Source organism: Tursiops truncatus, chromosome 2, assembly GCF_011762595.2.
Source record: "Tursiops truncatus isolate mTurTru1 chromosome 2, mTurTru1.mat.Y, whole genome shotgun sequence".
In the NCBI taxonomy this organism is placed as follows: Eukaryota; Metazoa; Chordata; class Mammalia; order Artiodactyla; family Delphinidae; genus Tursiops; species Tursiops truncatus.
This window is the reverse complement of record NC_047035.1, coordinates 92,270,878-92,290,533: the sequence shown is the minus strand read 5'-3', so window position 1 is coordinate 92,290,533 and position 19,656 is coordinate 92,270,878. Positions and strand designations below refer to the sequence as shown.

General features: G+C 38.0%; 1 protein-coding gene across 10 annotated transcripts in view; it reads left to right on the top strand.

Annotated features, from left to right (window-relative positions):
• ATP8B4 (ATPase phospholipid transporting 8B4 (putative)) overlaps positions 1-19,656 on the top strand; it is a 265,509-nt gene that overhangs the window by 154,577 nt on the left and 91,276 nt on the right. For all 10 annotated transcript variants that reach the window (XM_073800972.1, XM_073800975.1, XM_073800971.1 and 7 more), the window contains 2 exons: positions 5,095-5,183; positions 8,071-8,267. In XM_073800972.1, coding sequence (XP_073657073.1) covers positions 5,095-5,183; positions 8,071-8,267 — 286 coding nt within the window. The remainder of the gene's footprint in view (positions 1-5,094; positions 5,184-8,070; positions 8,268-19,656) is intronic.

Genomic DNA, 19,656 nt, shown 5'->3' with positions numbered 1-19,656 from the left:
GACTATATGTGCAATCAAAACTGGAATGTTCTTCTTAACTGACTTCCTTCAACAGCAACAAAATGTTCATTAAAGACTCAAAAGTGTTCCAAATCTAGAGAAATCCTCCCAATTCCTCTTAAATACTCTCAGCTGTGGGTGTTAGCAAGGCTCTTGCTGCTTGGGGCATTGCCATTGTCAGGACTTGAGAAATCCCTAGAAATGAGGCTGTATATACAGTTTTATCTGGGGATGAATCTGGTTTCATAATGTTTTCACCAGATGCTTTTCCTCTTTAGTCAGGGGAATAAACCTATGATCATCTATTTCCTTATTTGCATCTTGTACTGAGAAAAAGAGTGCTAGGCTTATACGTTAACCTGTCTTTACCTTCCCCCTTTAGTCTTTCCATTTAATGAAGGGGAGATTTCTTGGAGGTCCTCTGATGTGAAGGACCTTCTTGGTTTGCTCCCTATCATTAGAGAAATGGGGGGGTGCATCATCCTAGGAGTGGGCTGTAGCCCAAACTTTTGTTTGCCTTTGTGTGATCTTGTTTGGAATGACTAATTCGGAAGTATGGTTCAGCTATAGCATTGTTATGCTAGGACAGCTGCCGAGAGCCCCTCAGGGGTCAAGCTTTCCTTCATAATGTTGGCTCTGTGGGAAAATGCTCCTACGTAGAAGAAAGTGGAGTGGTAAGTTGGACAGGTCTCCCTCCAAAAAAGTGTAACAGATAGTTCACAGAACTTGGATTGGACAGATCTGGGTTTAAATTTGTTTACCAGCTGGAGAATGTTAAACCTCGGTTACTTAAACTTCCTAAGTTTTAGTTTTCTCTGCTATAATATGGGGATAAGAATGAGTACATTAGAGAGTCACTGTAAAGGCTCAGTGAGGCAATGCACATGGAAGAGGATGCTTGACAAATGCTATTTTCTTTCCTTCCCTGCGTCTCCCTTCTTTCGGCATCAATTCAGAGCACATTGTCTGCTCCATAGGCTGAGAGTTGGGAAAATGTACTGCTCTTGGATCTCGGCAGGGAGAAGTGGGGCATCACCCTCTTTTGTGATGTGACCTTGATGGTCACTGGCAGGGGATCTTCATGAGGCAGATATCTGTAAAGCAGAGCGTGCCTACATTGACTTTAGTCTAGGCACAAACGTTAATAGAAAGTTCAACTAGAATAATGGCAGGCAGAGGAATCGTTGGTTTCGTCAATGTCAGAGTTGAACAAATGAGTGTCTCAGAACCCCTAAGTCATGAGACATCTAATTTGGGGAACTAGTTCTAGGTGAACACCTAGATCTTAGGAAAGTTACCCAAAACAAATTATTAACTATTCTTTCTGTATTATTACTCTAGTTATACCTGCCATTAAGGATTGTGCAAGGAGTATAGTTGACACAAACATGGTTTACTTTACAAATCTATAATTTATGAGGGTCTAATATACATTAACAGCTAGGCCATGCCTCCCTGGTATGGTTTTCCTTTACCTCGAGAGAGGAGAAAGTCCTGTTTCTGAGGGTACAAGTCAGAAGTCTTATTCATTTAAGGCGTCCATAGAAGTCAGCACCATCTTGGTGCATAGTAGGTTTTTGTGCTGGATGTCTTCCATTTGCCCCTCCAGATCTACTCTCACCATTTCACACTCTTTGTCTGCCTTGGGAGGCTGACTTGTATGGTTTACACTAATAGGTTTCCTTGAACTTTGGTCCTATCATTGGGGGTCCCTGGGAAGAGATCAAAGGAAGAGGATTGAGGTCAAGGTATTTATTCCCCCAGACTGCCTACCTTCAAGCTGGCTGGGTCCCTCAACATAAAGTCACTCTTCCTCTAAAGGCTGCAGACTTTACACAACTCCCTCCTTAGGGTCTAATAACCACCCCTTTCCCTCATCCTACCCTTCTGGTGTAGATAGAGAAACATCTTGATTGCTACCAAGTCCTTGGTTACTGCATTAACCTTTTACTTCTGTACCTCTGATACACCCACTCACACTTTTGTAAAGAGTCCCTTTATAAATAAACCTTTCTCTAATTATCCTTGATCAATGTGTCATCTGTTTCCTGTTTGGACTCTGAATGAGTCACAGTCTTAAACACACATTGTTTGAATGAGTCAGTGAATTAATGAATTAATGGACTATTTCATATAGCTTTAAAAATAGTGGTTAAGAGCAAGAGCCTTAGAATTAGATATATCTGGGTTCTAAGTTTGGCTCTGACGCTTACAAGACAAGACAAAAAAATAAATCTCAGGCAAGTTATTGAAATTCTTTAATCCTGAGTTTCATTATTAGTGAACTAAGGATAATAGTACCTAATTTTTTGGCTTGTTTTAAGCCTTAGTGAGATAATAGGTGAAAAGGACATATGCACATTGCCTAAAACATAGCAGGTACTTAATAAATAAATTCATTCATTAAACAGTTATTTATTGAGTACCTACTATGTGGCAGGCACTATGCTGCTTACTTATTTGCAGTTAAGAATGTGAACAAAAAAAGTGCGATCTCTTCACTCATGTGGTTTTGAGTCTGGTAGGAGAGAGACACATTAATCTTAAATAATTGTAGTGATGAGTATATAATCTCAAACTGAGATAAGTGCTCTGAAGAAAAAGAACATTGACTCACAGGAGTATGTAGTGGAGGAGTATGAAGGGAAAGAACAAGCTAGACAAAAGGCACGCCATAGGCAAAGGCTCTATGGTAGGAATGAGGCTGGGGAGGTAAAAACAAACAAACAAACAAAAAGCTTAAGAAGGCCAGTGTAGCGCATGGAACACTTGGAGGATAGAGATGAACATGTGACTAGAGACAGGGATGGGGGCCAGATCATACAGGTCCTATGGTCTGTATCCAGAATTTTTGTCTTTATCCTGAGAGAATTCAGAAGCCATTGCAAGTCTTTCAAACAGATGGCGTGTGTGTAAGTGTTAAATTTGAAAGTTTCACTCCTGCCTACAGTATTTTTAAAGTTGGTAAATAGGGTCCTGGAAAAAGTGTATGATTCGGGTGGTGGCAGAGTAGATGTGGGGAGACAAAGTTGCTAGGCTTTTGCTACCGTCCAGTTGAGAGATGATGGTACTTTGGATTTAGGGTGGGAGTGATGCGATAGACTAGACTCTTAGGTTTCTCCCACTTTTCACAACTGGATGGATAGTGGTGCCATTCACTGAGATAAGGAACCCTGGAGAAAGGTCACAAGGTGGGCTTGACAAGGTCCACGTGAGGGGCCTTAGAAAGACCAGGTGAAGATATCACATAGGCAATCAAATATATGGATTTAAATATATGAGTTTAGGGCTCAGAGGAGCAATCTGAGCTGGAGATATACATTTGGCCTACAGATGTTAATTGGAGCTGTGGTCTTAGATGAGATTGCTCAGGGAAGGTGGATTGAGAAAGAAGAGAAGATGGCCTATGCCTGATTCTAAAGAAGTCTCACTATTTAATGGCTGGGAAGAAAGGAATGAGCATAATGGAAGACGAAAAAGAAGCTACCAAAGAGGTAGGCGGGAAAGCAGAACATGTAAAATGGGAGCTAAGGAAAGAGTGTGTTTCAAAAGGATGGAGTAGTCAACAGTGTCAGAGGCTGCTGAGAGGTCCAAGAAGGCATGGACGCTATTGATGATAACACCACATTTGTTCTGGTGGAGTGACTGGCCCAGAAACTAGCTTGAGAAATGAGTGGGAGATAAGGAAAAAGAGGCTGTTGAGTATAGAAAATTCTCTCAGGACTGTGACTATGAGGGGAAGAAGAGCTGTGTATATCAACATCTGTGGATCTATTTAAATAAGTGCTTAAGAACCCATTCAGTGGATGCTTTGCTAGTCTGTGTGTGTATGTATGCCTAAGAAATGTAAATTTTTAGCACGAAACTGGTCTGTCAATATTTCAGCTTTTAGCAATCACAAACTCTATTTGCTCTTTGTGATCTTTACTAAAAGAAATACTTCCCACCCTCAATGTCCATACGATTTTAATAAACGATTCTGAGAAAATGCGGGTGGTCTCCTTTACACAGTAGAGGCTGGGAATAGGACACTGGGGTACAATTTCCAACTCAGGACAGTGAATTGTTTGAGACCCCAATCTTTGCTCCAATTTGTCTTTCAAGTAAAGGAGTCTTTTAAAGATGTTCCCATGCTTCCCTGACCTCTAGAATGGCATATAATTCCATGTGTGCCCCGCTTCTCACTTTTCTTCCCTTTCCCTTCTCTGCTTTTAAGTGGCTGCATGGATTGGTGATAATTGTGGAAAGATGAAGTGGAGAGGGAAGACTAGGGAAATCTGATATAATTAAAATGTAATTACTTCTATTGAGCATCTTCTTTGTCCACAAGGAATTTCCTTAGCAGTATAATCTAATATTCTTTGTTAATCATCTAATAATCTACCTCTAAAGCAGTTAATTAATTCTCAGAATTTCTTGAACAAGGCACTTAGTAAATATCTAACATGGGATTTAAGAGAATTATTTGAAATAAATCTAAATAAATCTAATAAGAATTTAAGACAATTCTTGCCCTTACAAAAAATGCATATTATATAAATAGTGTGCAATACACAATAAAGATTTAAATTACTTGCTGTTGTATTGTTTGGAGTTATTTTAGTTTCTCCATTAAAGGCACCTCACATCTTTTTGGGAAACACATCCAGAATTTGATTTCTTATCTTAACTCTCCATTCAGACCTCAGTGTTCTGAATTGTGTTTATTACTACATTCTTTTAGACATTTATAAATTATTCCTCAGTTTGACTGACTTCTTAATCTTTAATTGCTTCAAACTATAAGCACATCCATACACAGATTTTTGAAAAATAGCATTTCTTAAACCTTTTAGCTGCAAGTTATGTCTGGATTTATCCCCTTCTAAGAGGACCAGTTCCTTGCAATTTCCAGGATTGTTGTTAAGCCACCAGATGAGAATCATAAACAACTTAATAATAATCCTGCTCTTAATAAAAGTCAAATTATTTTGAAAAAACATATTATTTTCCTTTCAGAAACATTTGATATAAGTAGGAATTAATAAAAATAATACATCATCTAATCATTTCAAAGTTATATCATTTTCTTTCTTTTTTTTTTTTCTTTTGCAGGTCCTGATACTAAACTAATGCAGAACAGTGGTAAGACAAAGTTTAAGAGGACAAGCATTGATAGATTGATGAATACTCTAGTATTATGGGTAAGTTACCTTAACAAAATTAGACACTATCATTAGTCATTGTTATCTTAATATATTTCTTACATTCTTCTGAGAATTCTTTCAGAAATCTACATTCTCCTTGTGGAATTTGTATTTGGGGACTTTGCATTTGGGGCCCAGTTCTGCTGTTTTCTACTTCCTAGATTATGATTTCTCAATAATTATAGAGTTTCATAGAGTTTTTGGTAGAGTTTCTCATGAGAGAGTTTTTGGTAGAGTTTCTCATGAGACGTAGGTTAGTGCTTATGGAGGCCTTCATGGCCTTGCAAGATCATTTGTTTTTAAAACACAAAACATAATTTTTAAGGTAATTTGGTCTTTTGGTCATGTTACATTTGCTCATGCCCTCTCTACGTAGCTTGTGGACAGGGCTGGCTTCATGGATAGGTGGCCTGTGAAGTCACACAGGACCCCCACTCAGAAGGGCCTCACACTTGGCTTATTGATCTGTTGTTGCTGTGCAGAGATCCTTCATAATTTTTAGAGAAGGGGTCCTGCATTTTTATTTTGCACTGGGCCCTGAAAATTATGTAGCTGGTTCTGCTTATAAATCCTCTGAGGCCCAAGTCACTGTTTACCTCCTTCATGAAGACTTCGAAACCTCCTGGGCCCATGGCTATCTCTTTCCTCTGAATTTTTTTTCTCCTCTGAATTGTTTGAAATGATTTTCTCTACCACTTGTGAACTCCAAATAGTCAGGTCTTCTTCACACCCCACCCTTTCATTGGTTAATCTTGTGCTCTCTCACGCTGTGGATCTGATTGTTATCTGACTTTTGTGTCATATTGCTTTGTCTCCTTATATTAGGGTTGAGTTTAGAACATTGACTTTGAAATATAAGGACAGTGACTTTGAACCATGGTTCCCTACCAGCCCCATCACAGACTCACAAGTAACGTTAAAGAATCTGCACTCAGTAAATAATTGCTCAACTGATACATAATGGTGGGACCCTGAATAAGGAAAAAAGGGAATGAACTCTTAGTAAATATCTAATATGGGATTTAAGAGAATTACTTGAAATAAATCTAAATAAATCTAATAAGAATTTAAGACAATTCTTGCCCTTACAAAAAATGCATATTATATAAATAGTGTGCAATACACAATAAAGGTTTAAATTACTTGCTGTTGTATTGTTTGGAGTTATTTTAGTTTCTCCATTAAAGGCACCTCACATCTTTTTGGGAAACACATCCAGAATTTGATTTCTTATCTTAACTCTCCATTCAGACCTTAGTGTGTGGGGGCACAAAATATTGGCCAGGCTCTGTGTTTTGCTTTCAGTGTCACCCTCAGACCTGGGCTTTCCTCCTCTCATACCCATAGAGTCCATGAGGCCAAGGGGACATTCCCAGAAGGAGTCTGTGCCCACCTCTAGAATTCCCCATTTAAACGGCCTTGAGCCCACCTGTAGGGCTTGCATGGGGATTGTATATGTATCCACCACAGAGTAAGCTTCCTGGTTGTGAAGCAGGCATTGTCCTAGCTTTTTCTACTAGAAAATTGAATGATCCATTGGGGAATTAGAAGCCATGTCCATCCTAAATTAGGGCATTTGATACCAAGCATCACCAAATTTAATGTTCTTAAAGTAATTTACCTCCATTAATTTGTAGTGTTAGCTGTTGAAAGGAAAGAGGATACTGTGAGACAGGTACCAAATTGGTAGGATTTGGGGGATTCACAGTATTACTTTTCTCCAATACCTGCTTTTCTAATATAATTTAAATTAGGTTTTCCTGACTTAAAGTATATTAATATACTAATATATTTTAAATCAGGTTTTCCCCAACTTTGTCTTCTTATGTGCCTAATTTGTCCATCAACGAATAAAGGAGGCAGTCCCAGAATGCCTGAATATTCTTTCTTGGAGGAAAAGGAAATAGGAGAGAAATACGTTCCTGTTTTTAGCCCCACTCCTCCCTCAACAGTGACTGGTATCTGTTCCTAACACGGTGACACTTAGCAAGGTCCCCAGAACATCGTGTTCAGCTCAGGTGTTATATGTTTGGTGACTTTGTGCCCTTCCTTTCCAAGTTTGGGATTTTGGACTTACAAGGGACTGGCCTTGCTGTCTTCCTTACTTTACCTCTAAAATGTCTGCTTTGCTACTACTGGTACTAATCACAATGTAAGAGTCGGCTAACAGTTTTCAGGTTGCTTCCTACTTTTTTTTAAATCTCAGAAGCAACTTGAAAACTGTTAGTATATGTCATGCCGTATTTTAATTAACCCTTATCTTTCTTGTTGACTTTAAGTAAGGATTGTGCAGCTAGGTCTGTAGCCAAGAGACTTGACTAGTCTGAGACAGTCCTTTATTACTGATATTTTCTCCCTTTTGCTTTTATTCCTTGGGTTACCATATAGTTTATCATTCAAACAGGATGCTTTTGAAGGTGAAAGAAGGGAATACTATTAATATTACACCTGGAAAATAGATGTAAACAGGGATTGACCAGAGCAAATCAGTACATATGATCTTCTTTACTTAAGCCACTTAAATATATGCACTCTTCACAAATAGAGGATGTGAAGTTATTAGCTTTGTGACCATAAAGAAGTTATATAGTCTGTCTGGGCTTCTGTTTTATTTTGGTTTTGGCCTGTAAAGTGTGAATAATGTTTGTTCCTATCTCAGAGAGTCAATGGGAGAATTCAGTGAGAAAATGTATGCAAAATATTTAGCCAAGTTCCCAACATAAATATATTACATTTTACTTGTATGATTAATGATAAGTAAGACGAGCTTTGCATAACTTGCTTTTCAAATGACAATTCCTTGGACTTAGAAGTGCTAGATTGCCTTGATATGACCAGTTTGGCATTCAGGTTAAGCTTAACCAGACTTCTATTCTCATTTCAGATTTTTGGGTTTCTGATATGCTTGGGAATTATTCTTGCAATAGGAAATTCAATCTGGGAGAATCAAGTTGGGGACCAGTTCAGAACTTTCCTCTTTTGGAATGAAGGAGAGAAGAACTCTGTGTTCTCAGGATTCTTAACATTCTGGTCATATATTATTATTCTCAACACAGTTGTGCCGATTTCTTTATATGTGAGGTAAGATGAGAGTTTATACTTTGGTGAAGCCATTTCATCAAAAGCCTTTGTTCTGTGTAATCATTTTTTTTGTTTTGAAACTACAACAATGAGATAGATGTCTCCCTCTAACTGCTCATGATCTGCTACATCTGTTACAAATGGGGCAACTAAACTGTTCAACTGTTTAACTTTTACATTTTCAAATTACAAAAAATGCATTTCATTTTCTTCTTGATTTGGTTTCTTAGGAATGTTTCTTAGGAATGTTTTCCTTTGGAATACATAGACTATGATATAATCTCATGCAACCTGATGAGTTAGAATTGGGTTGATGTTGGGAAAGAAATGGAAGAATATTTGGGGAGATCTATTGGGATGGTGCCTCTCTGACACTGGTCTGGCTCCAGATGCCTGGATTCAGACCCTATTCTACCACTTACTAGCTCCATAACCTTGGGCAAGTTACTTCACCTTCTAGGACCTCAGTGTCCTCATTTTACAAATGGAGAAAGTAATAGTTCTACTTAAAAAGACTGTGTGAGGAATAAACAAACCTGTAAAGCTCTAAGACAAATGGCTGACACATTGTAAGGGCTTAATGAATATTAATTTTTACTGTTATTATTAGTAACTATCAGTGAGTACATGGAGGAGTTGAAATATAGTTGGTGGCACTTATTCATTGTTGAATGAGAAGTATGGTTCATAACTCCCTCTACAACTTGATCTGTCATTTCTAGATTTGGTTCTACAAACTAGAGCTAAAATGGTCTACCTATCTATCTATATATAAGCACACTTCTCTCTGTCTCTGTCTCTCTGTCTTGCTGTCTCTCTCTGTTTCTCTCTCTATATATATATATGTATATACATATATGTGTGTGTATGTGTGTTTATATACATATATATTTGATAAGGCTTCGAAGTTGGCCCTAGAATCTGTACCTGAGACATTCCTGATGCTAATCCTACCAAGACTGAGTCAGATGGTCCCAAAGACACTGGAGCCAAGATGAGACTTGGTTGTTTGACATTCTTTTTTCTTTTAATTTATTTATTTGTTTTTTAAATTTTTGGCCTCACCGCATGGCTTGTGGGATCTTAGTTCCCCAATGAGGGATCAAACCTACGCCCTCAGCAATGAAAGTGAGGAGTCCTACCCACTGGACCACCAGGGAATTCCCTATTCCCCTTTTTTAAGGGAGAAAAAGAAGAAGGTGGTAAATCCAGGATGAACAAAACTATTAAGAAGTATAAGCTTAAAGGTAGCTCCTCTCCAAAAATAGAAATCATAGCAAACAGAACTGCATTGCTTTAACTTAGACTGTGTTCATCCAGCAGCCCTCTGCTGAGTGCCCACTGGGTGCCAGGCACTGTGCTAGGCATGGGGACATGCACGAATATGGACACGCCTTCCCTGGAGCAGCTCACAGTCCAGCCTCCCTCGGCAGATTAGAATCAAAGTCCCTTGGCAGCACGGTGTCCCCATGGTTTTTTTTTACACTGTATACATGTCAATCCCAATCACCCAATTCAGTACACCACCATCCCCACCCCACTGCGGTTTTCCCCACTTGGTGTCCATACGTCTCTTCTCTACATCTGTGTCTCAACTTCTGCCCTGCAAGCCAGCTCATCTGTAACATTTTTCTAGGTTCCAAATACATGCGTTAATATACGATATTTGTTTTTCTCTTTCTGACTTACTTCACTCTGTATGACAGTCTCTAGATCCATCCACGTCTCAATAAATGACTCAATTTTGTTCCTTTTTATGGCTGAGTAATATTCCATTGTATATATGTACCACATCTTCTTTATCCATTCGTCTGTTGATGGGCATTTAGGCTGCTTCCATGACCTGGCTATTATAAATAGTGCTACAGTAAACATCAGGGTGCACGTGTCTTTTTGAATTATGGTTTTCTCTGGGTATATGCCCAGTAGTGGGATTGCTGGATCATATGGTAATTCTACTTTTAATTTTTTAAGGAACCTCCATATAGTTCTCCATAGTGGCTGTATCAGTTTACATTCCCACCACCAGTGCAAGAGGGTTCTCTTTCTCCACACCCTCTCCAGCATTTGTTGTTTGTAGATTTTCTGATGATGCTCATTCTAACTGGTGTGAGGTGATACCTCATTGTAGTTTTGATTTGCATTTCTCTAATAGTGAAGTTGAGAAGCTTCTCATGTGCTTCTTGGCCATCTGTATGTCTTCTTTGGAGAAATGTCTATTTAGGTCTTCTGCCCATTTTTGGATTGGGTTGTTTGTTTTTTTAATATTGAGCTGCATGAGCTGTTTATATATTTTGGAGATTAATCCTTGTCGGTTGATTTGTATGCAAATATTTTCTCCCATTCTGAGGGTTGTCTTTTTGTCTTGTTTATGGTTTCCTTTGCTGTGTAAAAGCTATGAAGTTTCATTAGGTCCCATTTGTTTATTTTTGTTTTTATTTCCATTGCTCTAAGAGGTGGATCAAAAAAGATCTTGCTGTGATTTATGTCAAAGAGTGTTCTTCCTATGTTTTCCTCTAAGAGTTTTAGAGTGTTTGGCCTTACATTTAGGTCTCGACTCCATTTGAGTTTATTTTTGTGCATGGTGTTAGGGAGTATTCTAATTTCATTCTTTTACATGTAGCTGTCAAGTTTCCCCAGCACCACTTATTGAAGAGGCTGTCTTTTCTCCATTGTATATCCTTGCCTCCTTTGTTATAGATTACTTGACCATAGGTGCATGGGTTTATCTCTGGGCTTTCAATCTTGTTCCATTGATCTAGGTAATTGTCTTGATTACTGTAGCTTTGTAGTATAGTCTGAAGTCGGGCAGTCTGATTCCTCCAGCTCTGTCTTTTCCCCTCAAGACTGCTTTGGCTATTTGGGGTCTTTTGTGTCTCCATACAAATTTTAAGATGATTTGTTTTAGTTCCATAAAAAATGCCATTGGTAATTTGATAGGGATTGCATTGAAGCTGTAGATTGCTTTGGGTAGTAGAGTCATTTTCACAATATTGATTCTTCCAATCCAAGAACATGGTATATCTCTCCATCTGTTGGTATCATTTTAATTTCTTTCATCAGTGTCTTATAGTTTTCTACATACAGGTCTTTTGTCTCCCTAGGTAGGTTTATTCCTAGGTATTTTATTCTTTTTGTTCCAATGGCAAATGGGAGTGTTTCCATAATCTCTATTTCAGATTTTTCAGCATGAGTGTATAGGAATGCAAGAGATTTCTGTGCATTAATTTTGTATCCTGCTACTTTACCAAATTCATTGATTAGCTCTAGTAGTTTTCTGGTGGCATTTTTAGAATTCTCTATGTATGGTATCATGTCATCTGCAAACAGTGACAGTTTTACTTCTTTTCCGATTTGGATTCCTTTTATTTCTTTTTCTTCTCTGATTGCCGTGGCTAGGACTTCCAAAACTATGTTGAATGATAGTGGTGAGAGTGGACATCCTTGTCTCGTTCCTGATCTTAGAGTAAATGCTTTCAGTTTTTCGCCATTGAGAATGATGTTTGCTGTGGGTTTGTTGTGTATGGTCTTTATTATGTTGAGGTAGGTTCCCTCTATGCCCACTTTCTGGAGAGTTTTTATCATGCATGGGTGTTGAATTTTGTGAAAAGCTTTTTCTGCATCTATTCAGATGATCATATGAATTTTATTCTTCTATTTCTTAATATGGTGTATCACATTGATTGATTTGCATACATTGAAGAATCCTTGCATCCCTGGGATAAATCCCAGTTGGTCATGGTATATGATCCTTTTAATGTGTTGTTGGATTCTGTTTGCTAGTATTTTGTTGAGGATTTTTGCATCTATATTCATCAGTGATATTGGTCTGTAATTTCCTTTTTTTGTAGTATTATTGTCTGGTTTTGGTATCAGGGTGATGGGGACCTCATAGAATGAGTTTGGGAGTGTTCCTTCCTTTGCAATTTTTTGGAAGAGTTTGAGAAGGACGGGTGTTAGCTCTTCTCTAAATGTTTGATGGAATTCACCTGTGAAGCCATCTGGTCCTGGACTTTTGTTTGTTGGAAGATTTTTAATCACAGTTTCAATTTCATTACTTGTGATTGGTCTGTTCATATTTTCTATTTCTTCCTGATTCAGTCTTGGAAGGTTATACCTTTCTAAGAATTTGTCCATTTCTTTCAGGTTGTCTATTTTATTGGCATAGCGTTGCTTGTAGTAGTCTCTTAGGATGCTTTGTATTTCTGCGGTGTCTGTTGTAACTTCTCCTTTTTCATTTCTAATTTTATTGATTTGAGTCCTCTCCCTCTTTTTCTTGATGAGTCTGGCTACTGGTTTATCAATTTTGTTTATCTTTTCAAGGAACCAGCTTTTATTTTTATTGATCTTTGCTATTGTTTTCTTTGTTTCTATTTCATTTATTTCCACTCTGATCTTTATGATTTCTTTCCTTCTGCTAACTTTGGGTTTTGTTTGTTCTTCTCTCTCTAGTTCCTTTAGGTGTAAGGTTAGATTGTTTACTTGAGATTTTTCTTGTTTCTTGAGGTAGGCTTGTATAGCTATAAACTTCCCTCTTAGAACTGCTTTTGCTGCATCCCATAGGTTTTGGATTGTCATGTTTTCATTGTCATTTGTCTCTAGGTATTTTTTGATTTCCTCTTTGATTTCTTCAGTGATCTCTTGGTTATTGAGTAATGTATTGTTTAGCCTCATGTATTTGTGTTTTTTAAGTTTTTTTCCCTGTAATTCATTTCTAATTTCATAGCGTTTTGGTCAGAAAAGATGCTTGATATGATTTCAATTTTCTTAAATTTACTGAGGCTTGATTTGTGACCCAAGATGTGATCTATCCTGGAGAATGTTCTGTGCGCACTTGAGAAGAAAGTATAATCTGCTTTTTTTGGATGGAATGTCCTATAAATATCAATTAAATCTATCTGGTCTATTCTGTCATTTAAAGTTTCTGTTTCCTTATTTATTTTCATTTTGGATGGTCTGTCCATTGGTGCAAGTGAGGTTTTAAAGTCCCCCACTATGATTGTGTTACTGTTGATTTCCTCTTTTATAGCTGTTAGCCGTTGCCTTATCTATTGAGGTGCTCCTATGTTGGGTTATATATTTATAATTGTTATAATTGTTATACCTTCTTCTTGGATTGATCCCTTGATCATTATGTAGTGTCCTTCCTTGTCTCTTGTAACATTCTTTATTTTTAAGTCTATTTTATCTGATACGAGTATAGCTACTCCAGCTTTCTTTTGATTTCCATTTGCATGGAATATCTTTTTCCATCCCCTCACTTTAAGTGTGTATTTGTCCCTGGGTCTGACATGGGTCTCTTGTAGACAGCATATATATGGATCTTGTTTCTGTATCCATTCAGCAAGCCTGTGTCTTTTGGTTGGAGCATTTAATCCATTCACGTTTAAGGTAATTATCAATATGTATGTTCCTATGCCTATTTTCTTAATTGTTTTGGGTTTGTTTTTGTAGGTCCTTTTCTTCTCTTGTGAACCTAGAGAAGTTCCTTTAGCATTTGTTGTAGAGCTGGTTTGGTGGTGCTGAATTCTCTTAGCTTTTGCTTGTCTGTAAAGCTTTTGATTTCTCCATTGAATCTAAATGAGATCCTTGCTGGGTAGAGTAATCTTGGGTGTAGGTTCTTCCCTTTCATCACTTTAAGTATATCATGTGCCACTCCCTTCTGGCTTGTAGAGTTTCTGCTGAGAAATCAGCTGTTAACCTTATGGGATTTCCCTTGTATGTTATTTATCGTTTTTCCCTTGCTGCTTTCAATAATTTTGCATTGTCTTTAATTTTTGCCAAATTGATTAATATGTGTCTCGGCATGTTTCTCCTGGGGTTTCTCCTGTATGGGACTCTCTGCACTTCCTGGACTTGTGTGGCTATTTCCTTTCCCACGTTAGGGAAGTTTTCAACTATAATCTCTTCAAATATTTTCTCTGGTCCTTTCTCTCTCTCTTCTCCTTCTGGGACCCCTATAATGCAAATGTTGTTGCGTTTAATGTTGTCCCAGAGGTCTCTTAAGCTGTCTTCATTTCTTTTCATTCTTTTTTCTTTAGTCTGTTCCGCAGCAGTGAAATCTACCATTCTGTCTTCCAGGTCACTTATCCGTTCTTTTGCCTCAGTTATTCTGCTATTGATTCCTTCTAGTGTAGTTTTCATTTCAGTTATTGCATTGTTCATCTCTGTTTGTTTGTTCTTTAATTCTTCTAGGTCTTTGTTAAACATTTCTTGCATCTTCTTGCTCTTTGCCTCCATTCTTTTTCTGAGGTCCTGGATCATCTTCACTATCATTATTCTGAATTCATTTTCTGGAACGTTGCCTATCTCCACTTCATTTAGTTGTTTTTCTGGGGTTTTATCTTGTTCCTTCATCTGCTATATAGCCCTCTGCCTTTTCATCTTGTCTATCTTTCTGTGAATGTGGTTTTTATTCCACAGGCTGCAGGATTGTATTTTTTCTTGCTTCTGCTGTCTGCCCTCTGGTGGATGAGGCTATCTAAGAGGCTTGATGATAGGCTCTGGTGGTGGGTAGAGGTTACTGTTGCTCTGGTGGACAGAGCTCAGTAAAACTTTAATCCAGTTGACTGTTGATGGGTGGGGCTGGGTTCCCTCCCTCTTGGTTGTTTTGCCTGAGGCTACCCAACACTGGAGCCTACCTGGACTCTTTGGTGGGGCTAATGACAGACTCTGGGAGGGCTCACACCAAGGAGTACTTCCTGAACTTCTGCTGCCAGTGTCCTTGTTCCCATGGTGAAACAGAGCCACCCCCTGCCTCTGCAGGAGACCCTCCAACACTAGCAGGTAGGTCTGGTTCAGTCTCCCCTGGGATCACTGCTCCTTCCCCTGGGTCCCGATGCACACACTACTTTGTGTGTTCCCTCCAAGAGTGGGGTCTCTGTTTACCCCAGTCCTGTCGAAGTCCTGCAATCAATTCCCACTAGGCTTCAAAGTTTGTTTCTTTAGGAATTCCTCCTCCCGTTGCCAGACCCCCAGGTTGGGAAGCCTGACGTGGGGCTCAGAACCTTCACTCCAGTGGGTCGACTTCTTTGGTATAAGTGTTCACCAGTCTGTGAGTCACCCACCCACCAGTTATGGGATTTGATTTTACTGTGATTGCGCCCCTCCTACCATCTCATTGTGGCTTCTCCTTTGTCTGTGGATGTGGGGTATCTTTTTTGGTGAGTTCCAGTGTCTTCCTGTCAATGATTGTCCAGCAGGTAGTTGTGATTCTGGTGTTTTCGCAAGAGGGAGTGAGAGCACATCCTTCTACTCTGCCATCTTGTTTCCTCCATCGACATTCCTCATCACCAGTATTTTAACAATAAACAAAATCACCAGCTCTAAATCCCCACTAATTTTTACGAGCTTCTTTTTCTCTCTTTCCAAAATCCTAACTCTGATGAAACAAGGGAAGGTTAATGCACAAAATCCACCCTTGTTTTAGAGAGCAGTTAGGAAACTGAAATGTCAAGTTGTGGGAAATTGACTGGAAGTAGTGGCATGTGGTCACAACACCACAAAATGCTTTGGGCCTTCTGGAGCTGTGGTCAGAGCGGGCTCTATTTAAAATGTATCCTACTGGCTCATCTTTGATTCTGAGGACCTCTTATGCTTGTATCCAATTATAAAGTCTGTAGTAAATCCTGCTCTTTGCCAGAGGAGCTATGGTCAGCTTTTATAGCTTTCCTTTTATGTCGAAATGAATAATAAATGCTCATAGTGGCTTACCATCTGCACACGTACAGTTTCATGTGTCCTCACGAAGGAAGTGTATTTCGTATACACTCTTTCTTTGAAGTGCACTGGCATTTTTCAATGATTTTTAAGATTGTTTTTTTAAAGACCAAGGCTAGATTCCCAGGTTCCTTTTCCTTCTAATGTGTCCCCCACAGTGGCAGAATGAAAACCTATTTGGAATAGTCTGAGCCCAAGTTCTTGTCTTGTCACTGCCACTAATAGCTGTGTGACCTTGGAGAAAGCACTTGGCTTCTCTGTGCCTTAGTTTGCCTATGAAATATGTGCTCTAAAATGAGCAGATTGAGATAATTGATTTCTGAATTCCTTTCTGCTCCAAATAATATCACCTTACCTCTAGATAGCATTTCATATTTTACATAAAGTGCTTTCACGTGCATTATCTCATTTATGTCTCCCCAAAATCTTTTGAAGTAGTTATTGCTGAACTTCTTTTATAAATGAGATGATTTTTTCAGGATTGTGGAGCTGGTTAAGGACAGAGCCAAGATCCAAACCTAAGTCTTCTAACACTTGGCACATTGTCTATGTCTTAAGTTGTGCATGATTTATTAATCGGCCAAGACATCAAGAGAAAAAAAAAAAGAGGCTAGAATTTTCTACCTGTTGGTAAGGCATGGTATTGATGAAGATAAATGTGAGCATTTTTGCTCACCAAATAAGAACAGTGATTCTGAGTTCAGCTTGAGGGAAAAAAGCATTCCAGGGAATTTCAGGTTGCTAAGACAGAGATCTGGAAAAAGAGAAATCATAGGTATTTCTGATTGGAGGGATGAAGGCCTTCTACAAAAGCTTCCATTACACCTTTGAATAGGTACAAGGAATAAATTAGTGCCATGTCACTTGAGGATAAAAGTGTAGACTTTACTTTGAATGCTTAACAAGTCTATGTGAGCATAGGACATTGATTTTGGTAGGGTATTTCTATGCTGTCAGTTTATCTGTAGTGTTAAAACAATACCCAGCTACAGTTTTTTAATACATCATCTTAAGAAGTGCAGCTGTTGTACTCCCAAGAAATTAGCTTTTTAGTGTTTTTTCCAAAACAAAAGAAACTCGTTTCTATGTTGCTTATTTTGCCTCAGAATGGGCAGAATCACAAGCCCTGTTCTTTGAGCCTCCAGGCAGAAAACACTAAGCAGCTTGATTATACTGACTCTGCGCATTTGTCTCCTTTTCTCTGCTGTTATAAAACAAAGAGCTAAATGTTCCATTGTGACTCTCCTAAATGCTCTTTTCCCAAACAAAAAGGATACTCTTCCTCTCTACAGACTATTTTAAGGTCTAAGAATTCAAATTAATTTAGAGTACTTCCACTGACTTGAACTGCAACACAAAAGGATCAAATTCTGCTCTCCATTAATTTTGCTTAGATTTTTAGGGAGATACTTTACTTTTAGATAAATGAAAGCTTCAAGTGATTGATCAGTTACCTGCATAATGCCATTTTTATGGCATTCTTAAGGTCAGGTCTTCATTGACGTTACCAAATGCCTGAATTCTAGTCTTGGTTCTGTGGTTAATTATTTGTGTGACCTTGGGTTAGTCACTTAACCTCTCTATGTCTTATTGTCCTTCTTGGTGAAATTAGGGAATAGAGGGTCAGATTTCTCATTCAACACTAACTGACTGCCTGTGACAGGTAAGGCACTCTGCCTGGTCCATGGTAAGTGCTAATGCTTTCTCAGTGAATGGAATAGGAAGAACAAAGCTGAATTAGAACAGCCATCAAGGAACTTACAAGGAAGTGGGGTGGGAATGATATGAAGAATGAATCATGATAAGATAAGGTATAAATAAATACATGCAGAATATGACATTCATTTTTATGTCTTATGATTCTACAGAGTCATAGTGTGATTTTTTACTTTGCGTGAAAACAAGTGTTACCATTTAAATAGTTAGAAAACGAACTGACACCCTACCATTGCTGGGGAGGGAAATATAGATGTGTCATGTACTTACAGAACTAGAAGCATAGGATTTAGTGCCCAGAAAGGACTTGGGTGTCATCTTTTGTCTTTAAGGAGACAAATGTTCAGAGTTAGCATAATCAGGCTGCTGTCAACTTTCTCAATTTACAGATGAGAAAACCTAAGCTTAATTCCCATTAACATCAGAAATAAGCTATGGGTTCCTGCTTTATTATTACTATTTTATACTGTTCTTGATCTTCTTGTTAATGTGCTAACACATGCAACTAAAATATTTATGAACAAAATGAGACATGAAACTGAAAAAAATCTCTTAGAAAGGAAGAGCAGAGACAATGTGATTATAAACCTAGAAAATCCAAAAGAATAACTGTAAAACTCTTAGTAAGATAATTCAGTGCAATGTTGTATTTTGTAACATAATCACTTTTTTTTAATATTAAGAAAAGCTTTTAGTATTAAAAACACTTACTGGGGCTTCCCTGGTGGCGCAGTAGTTGAGAATCTGCCTGCTAATGCAGGGGACACGGGTTCGAGCCCTGGTCTGGGAGGATCCCACATGCCATGGAGCAACTAGGCCCATGAGCCACAACTACTGAGCCTGCGCGTCTGGAGCCTGTGCTCCGCAACAAGAGAGGCCGCGATAGTGAGAGGCCCGCACACCACAAGGAAGAGTGGCCCCGCTTGCCACAACTAGACAAAGCCCTCACACAGAAACGAAGACCCAATACAGCAAGAATAAATTAATTAATTAATAGACTCCTACCCACAACATCTAAAAAAAAAAAAAAAAAAAACACTTTCCTTTAAGCCAAAAGCAACTAAAAAATTTTCCCATCAATAAAAAGATACAATGTCCAGGAACAAATCTGTCAAGCTATGGTGTGGACCTATGTGAAAAACAGAGCGAAATAAAACAAAACTAAACTCTTTACCAATAGAAGTACTTTTTCAAAATTGAATTCCTGGGGAGATTTATCCTTTTTCTTGAAGTTGTGTTTAAATGTTATAAAATATCCATTCTTTTCAAATAATTAAGAGGTTAATATAACTTTAATAAAAATTCCAAATAAGTTTTATGAGAAAGTTGATAGATTGATTCTAAAGTTTATTTGATGAATACATTGATTCTATCAAGAGGAATAAATGAGTGATTACAGCTAAGAATTTTTGAAAAAGAAGAGAATAAAGATGTTCTTACCTCTTTCCAGGTATGCCAAATTTTATAAAGCTACAATAATGAAAACAAGAGGTACATTAATTAACACATTAAGGAACAAAATTGAAATGCCTAAAACAGATTCTACTGAAGAAATAATTTATATGTGACATGGAAGCATCTCAACACAGTAGGGGAAAGGATTCAATGTTCAAATGGTGATGAATAAACTTTGTAAAAATTGAAATTAGCTTCACTATGCACATCCTTCAGAAAATTCTAATTGCAATAAATAATTAAACGTGGGGAAAATACCAACAAAGAACTAGAAGAAAAGTATAGATATCTGTATATATATAATCTTGCCATAGGGAAGGCTTAAGCAAAGCTCCCTGAAAAGAAACTATAAACAGAAACTATAAACTATTGATAAATTTGATTGATTAAACAGAGAAAACTTCTTTGTGTCAAAAATAGTGGAAACAAAATTAAAAGATGAATGATAAACTGGGTAACTATTGGCATAATGTATATAGATACATATGCTATATATATA